The following is a 16,708-nucleotide window of genomic DNA, read 5'->3' as shown; positions in this document are numbered from 1 at the left end:
GTTGAACTAAAGTTAATATCAGATCCTCTGTGGTGTTTTATATAGAAAGATTATAAAGTTGGCAGCACTGAAAAGATGTTCTGTCGACACTCTTTTCATTGTGTCTAACAAATCTTTTTATTAAACGTGCAGTACTGGATCCTTTGTTGACCAGTGGAAACAGGTTGTGAACACAATATTGACACACCTCATGAAGTGGATTCAGCGAACTTGTTAGCAAACACTTTGCTGTTGACACATCCAGCCGTTATCGTTCACTGGAAGTGGGGTTTCAGTTCAAACCAATATTCGCTCTATTTTTGGTCTCTACCACCTTCTGAGGAAAACATCTGGCTCTTCGGCTGCTAAATGCTCCACCGCGTTCACGTGTTGCTGCTTGGTGCCGAGCAGGTAGTGCTCTTATCTACAGATGAGATTAGAGAAGCAGGAAATAACTGTGGGGAAAATGTTGCCCGTGTGACTGAACACACGGATGGTTTCATTAACACTGAGTCAAAATATTGTGATGCTTCAATGCTTGAGCTGTTGCAGCTGCAATGAGGGCGCACTTCACTGTTTTTATTTTAGTGTCAGTTCTTCTGAATTCTGTGGTTAACATTTGGTCCAAGTAGCGTAAAATCATCTGTAAACAAAACACAAACAGCCTCAGAGGAAAGTGCTGGTTTGAAACCTTTAATGAGACAAAACTTAGAACAATAAATTACAGGAAATCTGGATAAATAAATATTTAACTATTTATGCTTCGCCTTCATTTTCAGTAACAGTGCTTTGAAGAAACAGCAGTAAGAAAACAGGCTTAGAAAAAAGCATTTTTATGGAGAATCAGACTAAACGATGAAGTCCAGCATCCCAGACGAGACCAGTCCTGAACTTCATTCTTTTCCAGTAAATATCTTCATTTTGCAGAGGATGAGGTTTAATCCACGACCGGAAAACAGACCTCAGCCCATCAAAGCAGAGCTCTGTGTAAACTAACTTTAAAGCGTTTGAAGCCTCGACCACACGTATACAGATGTTTTTTAAAACGGGTATTTCCCCCCTCTGCTCAACAGCGATGCTGTGCCAGTAGGTGGCGATAAAGTCTGCATCGGCGATTCGTCAAATAACTTCGTGAGCATGTGTAGTGAGCCTGTTTTCCTCTGGTGATATTTAACACCTTTCTGATACACGACTTCACAGTAAACTGACCAGGAGTCCGCCAGTGTTGTAGTTTCACACACATGATGATTACACAAAGCAACAAAGGGCGTGAGCGAGCTGAGGTGACGACATCTCGTCCCAAACTCTCCGTTTTACATGCACTCACAGATACACAGAAACTTCACTTAAGATAAAAATCTGTTTTAGAGACCTAAAACACCGTCTGCATGTGAACCAGAGGCCCAAACACGGAGGAAAACGCTAGTTTTGCTAAATGTCAGTCTACGTGTGGTCGAGACCTTTGGCTCCCCTGAAGTTCATGTGAATCACGTGAATGTATGATGTGATTCACTCATCAGCTGTAACTCATTGTACCACAGCAGACCAAACAGTGAGTCTGTATGAAGTGGCTCTGAGGTGAATCAGACACATTTCAACAGCAGATTTTCAGAGGAGTGGGAGTCCGAACCGGAGGGCACGGCGTGACCACGTCACTGCAGGAGTGCAGTGTTTGAAAGGAGATGACTGAGGATGAGAGAGGTCTATGAGATGAATACTGAAGCTTTCAAGATAAGGTCAAACCTGCAGAGACCGGCCTGTCGGTGCCAGAGGAAGAGCTTCCTCGCAGGCTGAATCCTCTGTGGAAGGTCCAAGTGTCACTGCAGCAGCAGGAGCAGCAGCTCCACCTCCAGTCAGCTGCTCTACGTCAGCTCGTTTCACCCTCTGCAGCTCTACAGCCCCTTAAGAGACGACACCTTCTTCTTCCGAGCGGCCAGCATCTCATAGAAGGGGTCTTTGCTGATGGCAGCTCTGCAGGTGGACGATGAAGGAGGGTTAGCGAACAAGACTTCCAGGAAATCATCAAAATCAACACACTGATCGTCAGAGTTTAAATGCTTACTTGATGCTGTTGATCCATTCGTCCTTCTCCTCTGCGGTCGGGGCAGAGATTCTGTAAAACGTGTGGTTTCCCTCAACGACGCGGCCGTCCGCCTCCGTCTTGCAGGCCTTGATCACCTGATCTTTGTGGTCCGGGATGAAGAGCTCAAAGCAGTTCTGGGACAGAGCAGAACAAACAAGATGATTCAGGAGATTTCTGGCAGCGGGGCCGTCTGAGAAGTGCAAAAAACAAATTAGTTTCGGTGTGTTTTGGGTTTGGAGGCAGTGAACAGATTTCCTGATGACACAAGATTTGAAAAGAATACAGGAACAATCTGCTCACGCTGGACGTTTTAAGATTTAAAGGAGTGACTGGACGTCCAGCTGCAGGAGGTGCAAGTTACATACAGTATATCAGCATTTACTGTGGAATAAAGGTGACTTATTTTAATTAACATTTTCAATCTGCCACCAAATTAATTTTATTTATGTATTTACTCTTTGTGCTTCTTGCTTGGTGGTAGTTTTGGAAAGTTTTAAATCTGTAAGTCAATCTGCCATTTCCATCTGCAGCAGAAATTAGTCATATGACAAAATGCGGCAGACAGAAGAAAGAGTTTACCGGTTTCTTGGAGTCATCGACTTCTCTGATACTCAGATTTTCCAGTGGAATAATTCCTCTGGGTTCTTTATCCTTGTAAACAGAAAGGAAAGAAAATAAATTACTGACTGAAGTCTGCACACAGTATTCAGCACATGTTCCTTCTATGCTGCAATACAGCCAAACAGGAAGTACTTACAGTTGTGTATTCAAAGTAGTAGAGGCAGTTATCTGTGAGAATAAACCAGCGTCTCTTCCAGGTTTTAACTCGTCCACCTGAGGAGAGACTACAGGTGAGCTTGACTCCAGTACAGAGGAAACTGGACTTTACATGACGACAGCAACACTCTGAAGCACAGCGATGGCACGAGTCAGCGGATAAATCAAGCCCACTGACTGCAAAGACGAAAGCTGGGGTTAAAACTCGTCCAGCGGTTAGAAACAGATGTGAAACAGCTGGACTTTTTCACATCATGAACAGCATACAGCGCAGGGTGGAATTAGATACAAACACAAGTTCTTTACTCTGGATCGAGTGTGTGATGAAGGTGGATGCTCACAGCCAGTGGGAGGAAAAAAGCAGGGGGAAGGTGTGGGAGGGGGTAGCTCAGAAGCAAAGCAGTGCATTAAAGCTGGGGAGGGAGAGGTGGGTACATACCTCCTGGAGTCAAAACCCATGAAACACAAACAAACAAGAAGAATGTCAACAAAAGAGAGTTACACAAAAACACTTCTGTTCAGCTTCAACACAACTGTGGCTCCTCATGTTAAAGGTGCTATTACAGATCAGGTCCACTAGAGGGCCCCCTGGCCCACAGTGACTAACAGCAGGACCGGTCCAGACTGAACGGACGCAAGTCAAAGGAAATCTAACATTTCACACCAGGTGGATGCACATACCCAGTTTGAGCAGCCATCCTTCCCTGTCCGGGTTAAAGAAGGTGTGTGTGAGGTCGTTCCCATCATCCTCTGGGATCTTAAAGGGCTCGTTCTTGATGCTGTCGTACAGGTTCTGCAGAGACGGTGAGATGAAGATGACGACATGTTGGAATATGAGTAGCACATGAGCATGAATGTAGGCAGGATATTTGCTGGGAGTCTTGTTTACATCAGAGCAAAGATTGTTTTTGTAAATGTCTCCTTTCGCCGTTTTGTGACACACACACATCAGAGAGGGAGATGTGATTTGAGTTGTTTTTGTGTTGCTTAAATTGATTTATCTTAGGAGGAGAAGCTCCTCTCACCCTGAGCAGCTCCTCCGGCAGGTCTCCTCCATCGTTGATGCCTCTGTTCATGGCCGTGAATCTCTGAACGGACGGTTTGTCCTTCACGTTCGGGTTGTGTAGACTGGTGTTCAACATGATCACAGCGAACGACAGCACGTAACACGTATCTGTAAAAGAACACAAAGTGTGTGTGTGTGTGTGTGTGTGTGTGTTTTCAGGACTTAACCACTAAAACAACAGTTTAAAATCTCCTTCAGGAGAGATCTGTGTTTCTCAGTGCCATCAGCTGATTGTAAGAGGATATTTGTGTGACAGCAGGTGATGTTTGCAAGACAGAAAGCAGCGTTTGTGTTAATAATGTTTTTAATATAGCAGGAGATCAAATTGGCAGCTGTGTGTTTGTGAGTGAGTCTGGACATTATTACAAACAAACAATCTGAGGCCAGACTGCACGCTGTGAAACAGACTTTTTAGAGAGGTTTACTTCTGGTGTCTTATTTCTGTCTGCCGTGACACTGTGGTCTCCTCCTCGTTTCCTGAACACGCACACACACGTACCTGTGCTCTGAAACACTCCTGGGTTACAGCGGCAGTATCTCTGGGCGAACGCCTCCATCATGCGGTCGATCTTCTGAGCCTCGCCGGGCAGCCGGAAGCTCCACAGGAACTGCCTGAGAGCCTGAACCAGGTTCAAGTCGGTGAACTCGTGTAGGTCCAGGAAGGCGTGCAGAACCTGGATGTTGAAGTCGTCTCTGCACGACGCACGCCGTCCCACACAAACACGCACATGGGGGGGAGGAAACACAAGGAAAGCAGGATGAGGAGCTGAATGCGGCTCTGTTTAGCTCACTGAGCTGGCAGCTGGAAGAGTTGGATCGATGTGATGGATCAGATAAAAACAGATCATCTGAATGGATGATCCCTCAGTGCTGCTAAGCTCATATAGAGTACTAGTACTAGAGTACTACTTTATATTCATGAGGCCTGATTTGTCCTCAATGCTGCACATGTGGAAGAATATCAGAATGATCCTTTGTTAAAGAAAATGGCTCTCTGGGTCTGTTTTCATGCCTTCTGATGATGAACAGACATTTTTTGCAGCACAAACACTAAACAAAGGTGTAAATAATAAAATGAACGATGGCTGAATTCCATTTAGCTGCTTCCGTTTCAGGGTCCTGGTGTTGTAAGGCAGCTGTTGGTGCCACTCACCTCTCCCCAAGATAGTCGCCGATAGCCGTCTTATTGAGCCCCTCGCCCTTGTAGAGAAACTTGGCGATGTCGTCGCTGGTGTTTTTTAGGAGGGAGCTGTCAATCAAGAAGCGAATCCCCTGAGGGAGAAAACCAGAACATCACACGCCAAAACAGGCATTTTAACCTGCTGCTGGTGAGACTCACAGCGCCATCTAGTGGGCTGCAGAGGCAGTGGTTCAGCCAAAAAGGTTCGATTAAATTCAATTTTTTAGGAGGGCATTTCACAAAGTTACTTGTATCTAAGTGTGCTCAAGAACGAACATAAATTCTACAAATGTAGAATGAAAACGCAGAAATTCAGCGAAGAGTTACATCTGAATATCACCAACACATCATCAGGTAACGAACAGCTAAACGTTCCCTCCGATGTGGCGACGCAGAATGGATCCCTGATGTGGGAGACGACCCTGACTGATGGCCAATAAAAATAATCCATCTCTTTCTTGAAGGAGGCGTCTGATGTTTTATTCTCACCTTCTTGGGGTCCATGTTGAACTTCTTTCGGCCCATGGCCATCTGTTTATTCCTCTGCATGCTTTTCCTAAAAACATGAAACAGAAGCTCACCAATGCTGAAAACACTCACTGATTAATCAACTGGGCAGAGCTGTTGATTATCGTTTAAAGGCCTGGAATCATTTTCCTGTTCAAACATGTACGGCTGCATTAGTCATATGTCATCACTGCCACTGGGTAGCTTATTTGCATATTCATTCATATGTACATGCATAAATGAGGCAAAGGTGCAGAGTTACATCCAAGTGATTTAAAGGCATGAACAGATTTTTTTCCTGGCAAAAAATTATGAATACGTAATTTTGACAAACAGATTCGTTTTTATGGGTTTAATCAAGGCCAGGGAAGGAATTTAAATTGATTTATCAAGCACAAATGCCAAAATGACACATATCACATCCCGCAGCCTTCTTCAGCTTTCAATACAGCTGAAAGTTTCCAAATTGCTGGACCTTGTGTTCAGAATATTTAGCACTGAATAGCTTTGGGTTTTGAACACTCAGTCTTTGAAAATAAGAAATCTGAAGAGGTTTTTAATCTTCAGTTCATAGACTATGATCATTAGAGAGAAAAAAAAAACATTGAACACATTAATCAATGCTACATCTTTAGTTACAGTGGACTCTGTTCTGAAAGTCTGAGTTTTTCAGGTCGTTTTCTGTCTTTCCCCATGAATGCATTTCCATTAAAACAAAGGTCGAGTGGACCGTGGCTGCCCACGCACAAGCGCAGAAAAGGCAGCTGAGAGATACTTCACCTCTCTTCAGTCAGGCCCAGGTTTTCAATCTCATTGGTCACCTCTGCTATCTCATCCTTCAGCCTCTGAGAGCAGACAGAGAGAGGAGGAGAGCGATGAAACAACAGCGGACATATACGAGCGATGTGTGTGTGACGTCTGACCTTCCTGGAGATGCTCTGATCTCACCAACAGCACAATGCATGACACAGCCGTCTGCATCTCGCTGACCAACGTGTGCAGACAAGCGCTTCGTCCTGAAGAGCTGACCCATAAAAACCCCTAAAAGTGTGGTCGTGATTCACTCTCAGACAGACTCATTCTTCCTCCCGGCAGGAGTTATGTGGAACAGCCGCCCTCTGCAGAAAATCCTCTCTGGGAGCTGTAGCACCTGTTCTGGGGTCAGAGCCGACCACCGTTCCCCTGCTCCTCCTCTCCTCTGCGCTGACCCAGATTTATCAGCCTGCCCCCCCACCCCCCCCCCCCACCCGACTCCCTCCTGGGTCTGCTTAAGAGTCCCACTGGTGGGGAGACGGGAATACGCAGGATCAAAGACTTTGACTGGCTTAGTGGAGTTGCTCCGGAGAGCTCAGAGGTTACGGGAGGAGAGAGCAGAGCAGAGAAACAGATGGAGAAACACTGAGGCCAGCAGAAAAGATAATGAACGCAGATAATTATAGAGGAGAGGGACGCCGAGGAGCTGCAACCATCCACAGCTCTCAGCGACTGAGCGTGTGCGTGTGAAAACCAGACAAACAAGGTAAATAACTTCACTCGTCTGGATTCCTCCGTGTGCCTTTCCATGGTGACGCCCCCTTACAAATGAACGGCGTCCTCTGTCTCCATTACTGGAATATTTCATGGCTCATTACACGTCACCCCTCCAGGGCAACACAGGGCAGGGCTTAGAGGAGAGGCACGCCGAACGGGAGTCGACCTTGGTAATAAACTCCATTAATCTACTGGCACAGCGTCGCCGCCCGGAGGCCATGTGTGCGTTTCCTTTGTGTGCGCCTCCTCTTTGTCTGTGTGTGTTTTGGGTGTCCACCTTGCTGACTGAGGACTGGGGATGGGGTTCGATCTGAATCCCTCTGAACTGCTTATCGATTCTTTTCGGTTTGTTTGTTTGGTGAGGAATTAAAAAAAATCTTGTGTTTCTGCAAATATCAACTACATAAATTAACGATTTTGCGATGCATTTATCCTGAAGGTGGAATCTCGAATCTGACCCGTCACACAATCAGGTGTCATTGGATGGTAAATAATATTCAAGCGGGGACTTGACGCTCTCCCTTTTGTCTTGAGTACGCCTCACGTTAGTTTCAGATGAACCGGAACAGAGGGACAATAGATGTTTTCCACTTACCCTAAAATCATGTTAGAGAGGAATCTCTTCACAGCCAGATTACAGCGTCGAATGATTAGATGACTGACAGAACGATTGATTTTTCTGTCAATTAATCTGTTCATTAACATTGTTTCAGCTTGAATGAAAATAATCGCTTGCAGCCCTGAACTCCACATTGGTCGTCAATATAAGATAACTAAAGATGAGGTGTCGGTTGAGTATGAGGTCATTATTCAACCTTTAATTTATCTATAATTTTTGTTCATGAGGATAAGGCCAGCTTCCCCTCCTATCTTGCCAAACAAATGTACCCAGATAAGGAGCTAACACAGACAGTCCCGCTAATTTATTTAAGGTTGTAGGAAGAACTGAGGCAGGGGGTGAACCTGTCCCCCTGGGCAGACAGAGCTCGAGGACACACACATACATGTGGTCCACCCCCCTCGTACACATGCACCCCACACAAAGAGGATCATCTATCGTGAACGCGTACAGTAACGCTCCGGTGGTCATACGCCTTTACTCCCCCACCCCCTACCCTCCACCCACACATATCTGCACACACATACGTCCCTCGACACACGGGTCTAGACACGGAGGTCCAAATCTACTCAAGGACACAGAGAGGAGGAAGAACAAGCTGAACAATGTGACGTTCAGACAAAGAGTGAAAAATGGAAATGTGAACATTGCACTGTGCGACCCAGCAAATCCCTGAAATACATCAAATGGTTTAAAGAGCAGGTTCACAACGGTCTTAAAACCTTAGTCAGGAGCTCCTATGAACGCTAAAACAGATTCTGCTTGTAAAAATTCCTCCTGTTCACACTGACCATTAAAAAAATGGACCATCAGTGGAGGTGATTCTGTCCAAAGGTTTGTTCAAACGTTTATCTGAAGTTAATATGAGTCACACAAATCAAGTGGAGGTCTTCCATTAGTGCTTTTAGTACCAAATCCCCTCTTTTGTTACTTCCACAGGCACCATCCAGGGAAACACAAAGAGGGGATTTTATACTAAAAAACACTGTAACTTTGGAGGATATCCACTTGGTTTGTCTAACTCACAGGCTGAATATAAACTTCAGTTTTGAATTACCAATCGTTAGCCTTCATGAAACCTTATGAAATGTTAAAGAAAAATATGTGCAGACAGCCACAGGGTTCACAAACAACTGCCTTTCAACTTTTCAACTCCAGACGAATTCTGCCGGGTTAACGTTGAACAAATCGATTAAAGGAATAAATGTGTGTGAGTGTGTGTTTTTACTTGTATGTCGTGCAGCAGCTCTTGTTTTCTGCGGCGAATGCTTTCCAGCTCCTGTCTCTCCTCTGGACTGAGGTCATCAGGCACTGAGGAGAGGAGTGCAGGTAAGCAGTCAAATACAAAGATCCAATATTCTCTCTCTCTCTCTCACACACACACACACACACACACACACACACACACACACACACACACACACACACACACACACACACACACACACACACACACAGACCTGAGAGTCCCACTGCTCTGGGTCACTATGGCAACACAATTTTGATCCATCAAATTACCCCCAACATCCAAACCACAAAGTGGAGGCTGAAATCAACCCTGTTTGTCTTATACAGATGTATACACACACACACACACACACACACACACACACACACACACACACACACACACACACACACACACACACACACACACACACACACACACACACACACACACACACACACACACACACACACACACACACACACACACACACACACTATATTATGACTTTGGTCATAATATCACTGCCAGCAATTCAGTGAGGAGGAGGGATCAACAGGAAGTAATAACAACAAGAAATATATTTTCTTTTTCAGTTGCTCTTTATAAGTGAAGAGAGCAGCATTGAGACTGGCCACAGACGCTGCTTTCGAGGCCATTTAAACACTGAAATAAGTCTAAAAAAATCTATAAGCAGACTTGATTTGAAGCTCGAATAACTGTGTACGAATCAGTGTTCCAGCAACATTTTTCTGACATATCGGTGGAAAGTGTGTAGGTGTAGGAGACGGGGAGACTGAACTCTGCAGAGAAAGGGAGAAACCTTTGAAAAAACAAGGTACACTATACAAACTGCATTACAGCAAATTATTGATGAAATGAAAGTTTGTTTTTTCCACACAGTGCTGATATTAAGGTCAGCACAGTCTAGTCCAGCTAATGAATAACAGAATTAAGCCTTTTTTTGTTTAATGAAAGAAGCTGAGTGGTTACGTGGGTGTGCTGGTATCTTACTGTATATGTTAAGCTCAAATGCTGCCGTACATTTCATACTTAGAGTACATGTGTACACGTGTGTACTGTGATAGAGGAGAAGTTCATGTGCCCACAGACACACACGATATCTGCTGAGGAACGATAAGGTAAGGAGGGAAACGTGGATCTGTCAGTCACTGACTTGTGGTTTTTCTCAAGAAGACTTGAGCGAGAAGAAAAAGGACGAAAGACTGAAGAGTGAGAGAAGAATTATTGTGCTTATCTGCATATTTCAGGTTTAAAATCTAAATGTTCTTTCATGATAATACTTCTGCTATGGCTACTTTCTGAGGCATATAAAATACTCTAACCTGTGACAAAGGTTGAAGAAAGGGCACAATTTTTGCCAAGTAACAAGGAGCCACAGAGGACATATCAAGCTGTGCTGCTGCTGCTGTTTGTCTGCCTCATTAGAGGAGTCAAGCTGAGGGATTCAAACAAACACTTCATTTCACTTCGCCATCGTGACCAAGTGATTCAGTGTCAGCCTCTGGTGCTAACTAAATAAATATTTCAAAATAAAAAAAGCTTTTTAATCGCTCCAAAACCACCAATTCCCAACCATAAAAACATTATTGCAAGCAAAGCAATGCCTTCTGAGGCACTGAATTCATTTTGAACAGAAGAAAGCTCACAACTGCATCAAAAGAATAAAAATACATTTAAAAAATCCTGACTCAAGGCTCACTTATTAGCTTTCACAGAGCTTTTTCACAGTTTTCCTCAGTAGATGAGTTTACAGGGGCTACAGTCTACCTGTAGATTTACATAACAATGATCTAATACAGACGTTGGACATTTTCTGGAATAATCATTTGGTCTGTAAAATGTCAGACAATAGGGAAAAAGCTGCCAAAGCTTTTGTTGTATCTAAGAAAACTCAACCTGATCCTGATAAAAAAAAAAAACACAAAAACCTGACAAATATTTGCATTTAAGAAGCAATTTATGCTTGCTTACTTAAAAAGTAAACAAATTTCTAAATTGCTGCAGATGCCAGAAGCTAGTAAGGACCTTAGGTTCTGCTTTTTCCTCAGGACATGCAGACACCTCTGACAATGTTCAATGCAAATTAAGTGCGGTCCATGATGGCGTGACAGGTGCCACAGCCATGGATACTGATATCATTTATATACTGCAAATACACAGACAGTGACGCACTTGTTCATCACACACACCCCCCTCGCCCACAGAGAGAGGTTTAAGTAGGCCGGAGCAGCTCTTATTATAAACCTGAGGACAAGAATAACGTCCCATTGTGAGCAGAGAGGCAGTGAAAATGGCATTCACACTCCTCTCTGTGGCTTTTCATTAAGAGAGGAAATAAGTGGATTTATGACCGCTTATGAAACACTGTCATATCGTCTTCCTCTCAAGCATAAAACACACAGATTCTGATGTAAATAACAACATGAGTCTTCAACCAGCTGCTCTGCACAGTCTCCAGGTCACAATGTGTGTTTGTGTTGGCAAGTAATGGGACACCTTGTCATAGCAATGCCGCTAATGATCCGCCGCTATGGACAACCAGCATATCCAGGCCTGAAGTTCACTCTCTTTACTTCTACTTCCACGCTCTGCTCCTTATGTTATGCAACACATCACGTCCTCACAAGACACAATCACATGCACAAATGAAGCTAAAACCACACGGATATGTCTGTTCTGGCTGCGCTTCCGGCTGTCATGAGCTTTCTGAGGAAGCTGTGACAACACGCGTGTACACACACTCACTCATTCAGATAACTTTCAGCAAAACCGCTCGAATGCAGAAGCTCTAATGACGCACGAAACACCTACACATTTGTGTCATAATGCTGAGGTTCCTACCAGAGAATGCTGCGGTCTGCTGTGTGACTTCACCACCGGTCTCAATGGTCCCAGTATTCCCAGTGCAGCCGATAACACACAGTTCTTTAGTATTTAGTAGATTAATTCTTTGTTATTTCTACAGCTACAGCTCCAGAGTCCACAAGTCTAACTTTGCCAGCAATTCCAGTACAAAGCAGCCGCTTTCCTGCAGTCCAGTCTGCTGACTCCAACGGCACAATAATAATCCAGTCCTGTCCGAGCCCTCCAATCCCAGTCCCAATCCTGTGGCCCTCTGCTCCAGCCTACCCTCTTCTTAATCCTCAGGCACTCATTCCAGCAGAGGGGAGAGAGGAGGGGAGCAGGCCTGCAGCTAAATGAGGATGAGTGTGTTCATGGGTGTGTGTGTGTGTGTGTGTGAGGGGGAAAACCCTTGAACTCTCATCTCTCTCCCCCTCCCCTCTGTCCATCTTTACTCCTCCCTCAGTGAGCACAGCGTCAAACACAGGCTCCCCCACGTGGACACCGGCCTCCGAGAGAGACAGAAGGTGGGGAGGTGCAGTTTTGCATGTCTACAAAAAAGACGTGAGGTGGACTCACCTTTCCTGCTGGACAACACCCAATATGCGACCAATAAATGACTAAACAAAACCTCTCTGCTGTGGCAGAATTAAACACACATGCACCAACAACAGCTCCCTCATTGGCCCGTCTCATTACTTCACCCAGAGGACGGCAGCTGACCCGAGCACCCGAGGCAAAGCACTTTGGTTATGAAAATGATCTGCGTTTCAGAGTTTCAGCGTCTGGCAAGGCAATAATTGTCTGTTTCAGTGTTTACAAGACTATAATTGTCTGTTTCAATGGCCCCTGGCCCGAGGATAACAAGCACAACAGGGCGATATAATCCTGTGGTTATGGTAAACTCCCTGGTGACTGATCGCATTCACGCAGCCTTGAGGCTCGAAAGTCCAACAAGGAGGCAGGAACAAATCCAACGGCAGGGGAAAGAACAGGGCAGAACAAGAAGTGCCCCCTGACACAGAAAAGGAAAAACATCCTTGTGCGACAGAGAGAGGAAGTGAGGAAATTTGACAGCCTCAGCTGCTCTCCCAGGGTGGAAAAGTCTTTTAAAGCGAAGTACCCTTCAGGCTGGAAAAAGCTATCAAAATGGACAACTATGCTTAAAAATAAGGTGGCACTCACTCTGTCAAATGGAGAAAAAGCTATGAAAGCTACCTGTCTTGCTGGCAGTCCTGATATTTCCTTCATGACAGCGGCTGCCTTACTTAAAAAAACTATTTATGTTGCTGGTTGTCCATGTTGATACCATCTTATTTTAAAGCACATCTGGTCATCTGCGTGGACAGTTTTTCAGATACCTCACTTTAGAGCACACCCTGTAAACTGTGCAGCTGTGGAGAAGCGGATTGATAATTAGCAATAACAATTCAAGTTAATGTCATGTTTTCTGGCAAAGTCTCCCTCCCTGCATTGACCTTTTGCGGTTTCTCCACAGTCTCCTCCCGCTGACGGTGTCCAACACTTTGGTCACAAGTTGGGAAAGCAACCAAGCCAAGTGAACTTAAGTTTGAGGGCAAATCCTTCATGTCCAACCAATAAAAGGATGCATTGATCGTATTTATAGACAGGCGAGCTATACAGTGCTGCACAACGAACACAAACCCCCATGAGGTCTGGGCCTCAATCCAGATTAATAATAATGGATCCCTTGTGCCAGTTAATAAACACTGCCTAAGAGCATTAACGAATCTGTCTAATGAGGACTTGTTGCTTGCACTCTGCTGACAGGAAATTAAACGCCAAAACACATTAAAATACGTGGAATCCAGATAATACGTAAAAAGCCCACTTCAGTCATTTAGCGTTAGATAAAGTTACGTTAGTTGCTAGTTAGCTAGCTTAACTGGTTAGCCTCTCGGTTAGCCCTCCTGCTCACTGGAACTAGCGTTAAAGCGGGTCAGGAAACTTACCGACTCCGTCTTCCGACTTCAAAACCATGTTTGAGCGGTTGCTCAACGCTGACTTGGACAGCACCGCTAAGTTTTTTTCACTTTAAAGTTATGTTAAGGTAAATTAAGGTCGAGAGGTATCTGTATTTTCTCACTCTGTGACCGTTAGACGGGGAGTTAATGACTGTCTGTGGAGACAGCCGGTGTTGGGGCAGGATGACGTAGGCGTGGCTTCAACGGCAGCAGCCAATCAGAGAACAGATAAGCGCCAACACGCGAACGTCTATCTGTCTGTCAATCAAAAAATACTGTGGGTCCACATAATCACATACTGCAGTAAGTCGCAATCTGAATGAAATATGAAATAAGTCTAAAATATCAACTTTTGAAGTCAAGTTTACGACATTTTAAGTCCGAACTGAGACTGAGTATGTGTATAAATGTGACTTTTAGATCATAGGAATGAGATACTAATCACAATTGTGAGAAAATATCTCCTCTTTGACTCAGTAACTGAATATCTAATCATTTTGCTTTGTTTGAAGCGAGACTGTCTTCTTACTTTTACATAGAAATTCAAAAAAGACATGTATGCATGCTTAAATATGAATATATATTTTTAGATGTGTGCATGTATAGTGTATCTCTGTCTGAATACGGGTGTAGCTGTGTGCTCACAAATTCAGTTTTAATGTTTTTTGGCATGGTGATATGTGCAAATATTCCACTTCCACATGTTTTAACACTCCACCCTGTACTAGGTGATGAAAGGCTTGGCAAAGGGATATAATATCCTCCTCGCTGAAGCAGGAAGAGGATACAGGACTCAACAAGAGGTTAAAAAAACAATTAAGATTAAAGTAATAAAGAGGAGAGACGTATTTATCCATATGGGTGTGAGGACTGAGGAAGCAGGTTTGATATCAGAGATAAATGTCCTGTGTGTGAGGGAAAGAGGAAGGGAGAGGAGAGGATGCAGGGAAGGATAGAGGAAAGGAGGGCGAAGGATTGCAGCTGTGCGCTTGAATCAGTGCTTTATTCAGACTTTGGACACACCAAAAACAGGATATGCTGAGGAGGGGTAAGGAAGAACTGCTGCAATTTAACATTTAAAGGGTCAGTTCACACAAACACAAAAGACAGTTTTTTCCCTTCTAGCTAGTAACAAGCTGTGAACTGTTTTCGTGGGGACTATTTCTGTGGATTGTCCAGAGAAACAGCATTACTTAAGAAAAGAGAAGTCACTGTTGCTTTTTCATTTTCACCACAAGTAAAATCTCATTCATCTCCATTGTACTGAGGCCAATTAAACCAAAATTATCTGCGTGAGACAATGAGCCGACTATTTAATACTTAGAAACAGCAAATGTAAAGACACTAACCATTTTCAAAGGAAGCTACAATCACCCATTGAGCAAATGTGCTTCACGGATAAAGGGCTTATCTGTGAAATAATCACAGTTTCAGAGGCCTCGAGGCAGAGAAAGACTGAAAAAGAAAGCAGAGGAAATTACAAGAAAAAAGAGGGGAAAGTCCAGCTGCAGAATCATAAGAGCCGCACGGCAAATGGAAATAACCTGGGTGAGCACCGTGTGGCTTTCTTTGTGTGAGGATGGCTTTTGAATGGGCACACTGGCACAGCATGAGCGCACCTGCACAGGGGGAGAGCAGTGGGCAGCGATGGAGATTATGTCACTCCAGCACCCACTGGAGAGGAGGATCCTGGACCAGAGGATGGTGGGAGCGCGTCACGTCCACATATCAAGCCCACCACCATCTCACGCAAACGCACACAGTTTGCCTGGCTCGTGTGTGCACACACGCACACACACACGCACACACACACACACACACACACACACACACACACACACACACACACACACACACTGAGTGCTCTGTGTCTTGATAACCAAACAGAAAATCACCACAGCAACTGAACACTAATAGCACTTTGTGCCAGTCTTGCTCTCTATGTCTGACTGTGTTTTCTTTCTATCAAGAGTCACACAAAAGCAACATTTAACCAGCAAAAACCTGCAATAACAACACTGATGGCAACTGATCTATAAGGCATTTAAATTAAAAAAAAAAAGAAAAATCATGTTCACACAGCTCATAATGAAGGTCGTTTATTTGTTGAGGCTCACAAAAAGAAGCTCTCAGATACTTAACAGCACATTTCTATTTTCTAATAGAACAGAAAAGTGTGCTTTCTCGAGAGGCACTCACCTGTGGCTGCAGCAGGTGCCCCTGGTCGTACAGACGGACAGAGAAATGCCTGGAAACTGGAGGCACACAGCTCACTCACGGTCCCCATCACAGCACAGTGAGTTTGAGTCAAAACAGCGTTCAAGGCTATCAGCGTCCTCTCAGCATCTCTTTGTTTTACTCCCCTTTAAGTCGGCTTCATATTTAACTAAAAGGAGGCTAAATCAGCTGCAGGCTTTAGCTGTGGCCCTTGAAAAAGCCGGGCTTTTAGTGTTTTCCCTGCCGACTGCCACCAGACTCTGACAGACTCTGACAGAAAACACTCCCTACTCTCCCTCTCTCTCCTCCTCCCTCCTCGCTCTTGTTCACACACTTGACCTTACTCCTCAATCCAGCCTCACACACTCCACGCTCGCGCTACTACACGACAAAAGCCGTTATGATACATGTTGATGCAGTTTTAGAGAAGCGATAGAGAGAAAAAAAGCGTTTTCACATAAAAAGGATGCACGTATACTGTAGACACACACCCACTGCTGTGTCACTCTGAACAGTTGTTAAAGTATTCTTGGAAGTGATGACAAATGTACACACAACCTCGTATCCTCCTGTTTCACACCTACACACACACGCACACATATCAGAGCCCGGTTTAGTTTAGTCAGAGCTGAGTAAACACACACAAACACGCACAGACACATAAGTTATGTT

At 44.4% G+C, this 16,708-nt stretch overlaps 1 protein-coding gene across 3 annotated transcripts; it reads right to left on the bottom strand.

Moving 5' to 3' along the window:
- Positions 1 to 658: 658 nt before the first annotated feature.
- On the bottom strand, positions 659 to 16,190 carry LOC139349452 (cytohesin-1-like). Of its 3 annotated transcripts, none has more exons than XM_070990259.1 (12): positions 16,019 to 16,190; positions 8,970 to 9,052; positions 6,373 to 6,437; positions 5,575 to 5,641; positions 5,059 to 5,177; positions 4,405 to 4,598; positions 3,865 to 4,013; positions 3,520 to 3,632; positions 2,820 to 2,898; positions 2,642 to 2,713; positions 2,042 to 2,196; positions 659 to 1,950 (listed from the first exon to the last, which is right to left on the bottom strand). In XM_070990259.1, exons 1-12 carry the CDS (start codon positions 16,104 to 16,106, stop codon positions 1,872 to 1,874), a joined length of 1,263 nt encoding a protein of 420 aa, XP_070846360.1. In that variant the 5' UTR covers positions 16,107 to 16,190; the 3' UTR covers positions 659 to 1,871. The 3 variants fall into 3 exon arrangements, with proteins under 3 accessions (XP_070846360.1, XP_070846361.1, XP_070846362.1); XM_070990260.1 differs by lacking the exon at positions 16,019 to 16,190 and adding an exon at positions 13,808 to 13,976; XM_070990261.1 differs by lacking the exon at positions 16,019 to 16,190 and adding an exon at positions 11,835 to 11,932.
- Between the last annotated feature and the right edge of the window lie 518 nt (positions 16,191 to 16,708).

The sequence above is a fragment of the Chaetodon trifascialis genome, chromosome 21 (genome assembly GCF_039877785.1).
Source record: "Chaetodon trifascialis isolate fChaTrf1 chromosome 21, fChaTrf1.hap1, whole genome shotgun sequence".
Taxonomy (NCBI): domain Eukaryota; kingdom Metazoa; phylum Chordata; class Actinopteri; order Chaetodontiformes; family Chaetodontidae; genus Chaetodon; species Chaetodon trifascialis.
This window is presented reverse-complemented; position numbering and strand designations above follow the sequence as displayed.

Coding starts and splice junctions, on each gene's coding strand:
- LOC139349452 (XM_070990259.1), bottom strand. CDS start 16,106: ATGGGGACCGTGAGTGAGCTGTGTGCCTCCAGTTTCCAGGCATTTCTC. Junction 9,053..16,018: donor GGCACCTGCTGCAGCCACAG/GTGAGTGCCTCT, acceptor TCCTCTCCTCAG/TGCCTGATGACCTCAGTCCA. Junction 3,633..3,864: donor TGCCGGAGGAGCTGCTCAGG/GTGAGAGGAGCT, acceptor CCGTCTCTGCAG/AACCTGTACGACAGCATCAA.